The 5,120-nt window shown below is 42.7% G+C and overlaps 1 protein-coding gene across 2 annotated transcripts; it reads right to left on the bottom strand.

The window, feature by feature from the left end:
* Positions 1–1,354: 1,354 nt before the first annotated feature.
* LOC114198384 (keratin-associated protein 2-3) lies at positions 1,355–1,744 on the bottom strand. 2 transcript variants are annotated; one of them, XM_088020777.1, is made up of 2 exons: positions 1,732–1,744; positions 1,355–1,692 (listed from the first exon to the last, which is right to left on the bottom strand). In XM_088020777.1, the coding sequence occupies exons 1-2, from the start codon at positions 1,742–1,744 to the stop codon at positions 1,355–1,357; spliced, it is 351 nt and encodes a 116-aa protein (XP_087876903.1). The 2 variants fall into 2 exon arrangements, with proteins under 2 accessions (XP_087876903.1, XP_027945573.1); XM_028089772.1 differs by having other exon boundaries at positions 1,355–1,744.
* Between the last annotated feature and the right edge of the window lie 3,376 nt (positions 1,745–5,120).

The following is a 5,120-nucleotide window of genomic DNA, read 5'->3' as shown; positions in this document are numbered from 1 at the left end:
TAGGAATGCACATGTCCAGCATGAGGAGAGAATCTGTGAGGGATGGAGGTGTTTTTCTCTCTTCTAACCCTGTAGAACTTACCCATTCCCTCATTCAACAAATTATTATATCCTATGTGCCAAATATGGTGCAGATCAGTGGGAATCCAGCAATGAACAAAGTCTGTCAAGGTCCAGCCCTTCACAAATCTTACCTGGCCTGCCTCCTCTCTCTGGGCCAGTAGATATGCCCAAGCAGACAAGCAACACATTCAGAAAAACTCTTTTAGATCATATGTTGGAAACTCAGTGCATATTTCTCGGGAAAACAATAGTGGTTGGTTTCCTGACCAGCCTAAAAGTGTTTCACAACAACAAAAGCATATCCAGTGTGGATTAATGTTTTACTATTTCAACTACCTTGACATTGTTTTAATGGTAAAATCCTTTTGAGGTCTAAATCAGAATGGTTCCAGCCGCATATCTCCTTTTCCCAGCAGCAGTCACTCTATTAGAATCAGAATTGGCCATAGAGGTGCTGGAGGGGAGCCACGGGAAAGATGGAATAGTGATTCTTCCAGCCTAGGCCTTCAGTGGTTCAGGATTCCCAGGTACCAATTATATTAATCACTGCACAGTTTTCTAAATCAGGGTATAAATGCAGCTCTAACTTAGGCTTCCTCCCCCTTATCACATGTGTGGGGATGATTCATGGGTCAAGTTCACAATTAGAGAAACCTGCTGTAGTCTCTCCATTTCTTCAGCATCACCACGAAGCCTGTGGCGTGAACTCTGAAGGTGCCTCACATGAGATGTTCTACATTATTTGAGTTGCTATTAAAATTACAGACTTGGCACCTGAATTGTTCCGAACACTTAAAAGGCCCTTGAAAAATCCTTCTTTCTTTGTTTTTTTCTGATTCTGCATACCATACCATAAGCTAAAAATAAGCTTTTGAAGATTAATAAACAATAGAAACACACTTGCTTCCCAGAAATAAAATTTTTATTATTTTACCATGTGAAACCCCATCGTAAATATAATGATATCCTGGAAAAATACCCTGTCTTGTAATAGTAGAGAAGTGATGATGAATCAGTGTGATAGACCTCCATTGAAGAGGAACTTTGATCTTTGTTCACTCATTTTTTCAAGCCAGGAATTCAAATGATGAAAGTTGGGATGTTTCTAAAGATTGTCAAAGAGGGCCGGGATTAACTGGGTAATTATGTGGGCAAATGAATAGACAGCTACTGTTGAGTTAGTTGTTGAAGAGCATGTAGGTTGCAAAGGAGATATCTCTCATCAGATCCCTTGGGGTGGGAAGAGTTTTTGCATGTTTCTGAACACCTGGAATATTTCTCAATGAGCTGTTCAGCAGCAGGGGGAGGTCCTGCAGGTGGTGCGGCAGGGGGCAGGCTGGCAGCAGGGGGGGCGGCAGCAGGGCGCCTGCACAGAGATGGGCTGGCAGCAGGTGGAGGCCCAGCAGCAGGGGCGGCAGACCACGGCCGTGCAGGACGTGGGGCAGCAGCTGATGGGGCGGCAGCAGCCCTCCTGCAGGCAGCAGGGGTCACAGCAGACAGGGCGGCGGCAGGGCTCACAGATGGGGCGCGTGCAGCGGCAGGTGCAGGTCACGGGGCGGCACACCGTGGTCTGGCAGGACACGGGGCGGCAGCAGCAGGGGTCACGGCAGCAGCAGGGCTGGCAGCAGCCTCCCCCACAGCCCGGGGAGGAGCAGGTGGAGCCGCAGCAGGAGCCGGTCATGGTGATGTCTGGAGTTGGTTTGGGTTGGACTGGTGAGAGGATTTGGGTGTTGTCAGGTGTGAATGTCTTTGTCGGGCTCTGGGGCCTTTATATACCCTGGCCAGCTGCTGATGACCCCCAGGTCACAGGTCATTTCCTGGAGTGGTGGCTGCCTATCGACCTCTAGATTGGTGGATTCAGTTACTGAGGCAGTGATTCCAACATCATGGGAAGATGCTTTCCTTTCTGCCTGTTTTCTTCCTCATTGAAATGAATACTTGATGATTTATATTATCCAAAAAATTACTCCTGGAATAACCAATCCTTCCAGACCATGTCACATGACAAGTTGAAAGTTTGAAGAATCCAGTGTTGCCACCATCATACTTTCCTCTTGTTCATCTTATTCACCACCCATGATTAAGTGTGAGACTGTAAGTTTCATGAGGTCACAGGCCTGGTTTCTGATTGACATTGAGATGAAGCAAGAATTTCTGAAAAACCAGAATGACTCATGGAAGGAGACATGGACTGATTCTGCTATGGGAAGAATGGCCCAGTGCTTCTGGAAAACAGAATAGTGCTTTACCTCATTTTTAAGGAAGTAATCACCAGAAGCACTGGAGTGACTCCAGTTGGCCTATAAATCAGAGATGCTTCTGAGACTCTTACTGTGTGAACAGCACCATGCTATTTGGGAGTGGAGAGGGAAAGGAAGAAAAGGAAGTTCTAAGTAGTTTCTTATCACACAATAATTACACATGTTGGGATGGCAAGACAAAGGCAGATAAAGCAATGAAAGGAGAAGACTTTTCATGGGACAACAAGGTCAAACTAAGTGAGGACTTTATTCATATTATGCATTTTGAATGACCCTTCCTGAGTACGGTCTTAGAAATAGAATTGAAATTGGGACTGCTCTTTCTTTCCAGGTGTGACCATAAGCACTTGTATTGAGTTCTTCAAAACATATTGAAAATATTTATAAAGGAACCAATTATCTTTCTGTTGTAGATGCTTTGGTCCATTGGCCAAGGGTTTGGTTCCTTATGAAGTGTGAAATTGGCTTTGGGAAAAACAAGGGGAACCACATGTACTGACGACTGATAAAATAGCTTTGTCTTTTTCAGCCACAGCTAAGGAAAGTGGGAGTATAGAAAATAAATTTATAGTTGGAAGGTAGGTTAAGGATGACATTGTCCAAGGCTTGCTGATGACTCTCAGACCAAATTTGTCTCCATAAAGTGTTTCATTTGATAGATCATGTTTTATACATTTGTTGGTCTGCCATAATCCTGGTCCTTGAAGGCCTTTGAGTTTGTGACCCATCATAGTCCTTCACAGTTTTTGAGTGTCCTGGTTTGTAAAATGATTTCTCTAAAGTCATGCAGATAAAAGGATGGCAAAGTGTTGACAACACTGTGGTCTTTTGTTGGCTCTAAACACCGATGAATGACCCCTAGTCTTCTCCAGACTAGTGGAGCCCCTTACCACCTAGTTAGCAAAACTTCTATCCCATCTAGTGAAGTAAAATGGGAACTTGCTTGATTTATGGTTTAGTGTATTGTTTATTTGTCCTAGAATATATACAGCAATTCAAATAGTAAGAATAGAAAGATGTCTGTAAACTCACTGCATTTGTTAAGTAACAAAAGGGACAGAACACTAAGAAATTCTGTGTCCTTAAATCATAGTCTGTCAGAAACTTTGCTGTTTTAAGACACATTGGTAAGAATGGAAGATCCCACTATTTCTGGGACAGGATCTTAGTCATCTTAACACACAGAAGCAGCCTCAATACCCAACCCAAAGGCAAAGTTTGAGGTTTTTAGGTACAACATTCCTCATTTATCTTAATTCTGTAGTTTTCAAGATAGAGGACCTAAGTCCTGTCACAGCCCAGTCCTGATGTTAATTCTTTTGCACAAACCTGTTTTGCTTTGAGCCCATTAAGACACCATTTCGTGTAATTTTACGTAAACTCTACCATTCTTCAAAATTCTATAAAAAAACCTCCGTTGGGTGGGGTGCCCCTGGTCCTAAGCTGTGTAGTCTCCTTTGCTGTAGCACATAAATAAACCTAAGCTTGTTGGACAAGAGCTTGTCTCCAATCTTTACCACGTGGGCTTTTTTAGTCCTATTATTTGAATTCCAGATGTTCTGCAAGAACATAATTACCGGAGTGGGAACAAGTAAATGTTAACCATGGTGGTGATAAATTGTGGGATTTTTGTGGTTGGACTGAAAAAGTATGCAATGCTGGTGACTTTTTCTGTTGGTGAACCATGCCCTCTCCTTCATAGTTTCATGAGTTGTGTTTTGTTAGGAACTGGCCACTGGATGTTCGGAAGGTTTTTAAATTCTGAAAACAGAATATGCATTCCCTGTTCTCCAAAATGATCTTTGAAATACCCTTCAATCATAAGAGTCAGAGATGGAGAAGGGAAAGAGTGAGGGAGAAAGGGCAGGAACAGGGTAGGGATGACAAAGAGGGATTCAGATTCTTCCTCCGTCACCTAGCAGTTGTGTGGCTTAGAGCTGATACCTGTCCTTCTGCCAGCATGTTTCCTCAGCTGTAGAAGGGGAAGAGTCATCTGTCTCTGCTGTTCTTCATAGGCCAGGTTTATCATGAAATCTGTACAACGTGGAAGACAAAAGAAATGGATATCATTCATTGAAAAGAGAATGTTTTAGATGGGAAAAATTCCAGGTGATCAGGGAGTGGGTGGGATTTTTTTTCTGGAATTTAACAAATATCTTTTCTGCCTAGGGGCACCTGGGTGGCTCAGTTAAGTGACTTGATCTCAGGGTCATGAGTTCAAGCCCCGTGTTGGGCTCCATGCTGGGTGTGGAGCTTACTTAAAAAAAAATTTGTTTTCAGCCTAAGAAATACCATTTGCCTAAAGCCAGGGAAGACTAACCCAAGTAATCTTTCAGAGTTTCTTACAGTCTGAGTTGTTTAATTCCTTTGGGTGGTTCAGGGTAGAAGGAAAAGTCCATCAGATGCATGTATTATCCCCAGCTTTCCTTGCTCCTGATGCTAAACCCTTATTCTTAAAGCTTGTAATCTAGGGCTCTTTCCTATGGATTAGCCGATCAACTTTTAAAGAGCACTTTCATTCTGAGACAGCCTCAATCTGATGATGAATTTTTTTTTTTTTGCCCTGTTTTCTTATACTTAGGAAATCTTAGGAATATGCTTTGTTACTTTAGGAAATCTGTTTCTGCCAGTGGATGTGAACTATCTTGAAAAAAACAAAAATCCTTTTCCTCAATCTTCTCCCACTCTCAGTGACATAATATGTAATAAATAGCACATCTTTTGAGCCCATTTGATACAGTGATGTTCAAATGTGCAACAAGGAATATCAGTGGATGGTACTGTGTGAATACTGGG

The sequence above is a fragment of the Eumetopias jubatus genome, unplaced genomic scaffold (genome assembly GCF_037043125.1).
Source record: "Eumetopias jubatus isolate StellerSeaLion01/CBP00866 unplaced genomic scaffold, mEumJub1_p1.0 scaffold_160, whole genome shotgun sequence".
NCBI lineage: Eukaryota > Metazoa > Chordata > Mammalia > Carnivora > Otariidae > Eumetopias > Eumetopias jubatus.
Note: the sequence above shows the minus strand (reverse complement) of the source record. Positions and strands in the feature narration are given on the sequence as shown.

Bases quoted from the DNA above. Each gene is read 5' to 3' on its own strand.
- LOC114198384 (XM_028089772.1), bottom strand. From the start codon at position 1,744: ATGACCGGCTCCTGCTGCGGCTCCACCTGCTCCTCCCCGGGCTGTGGG.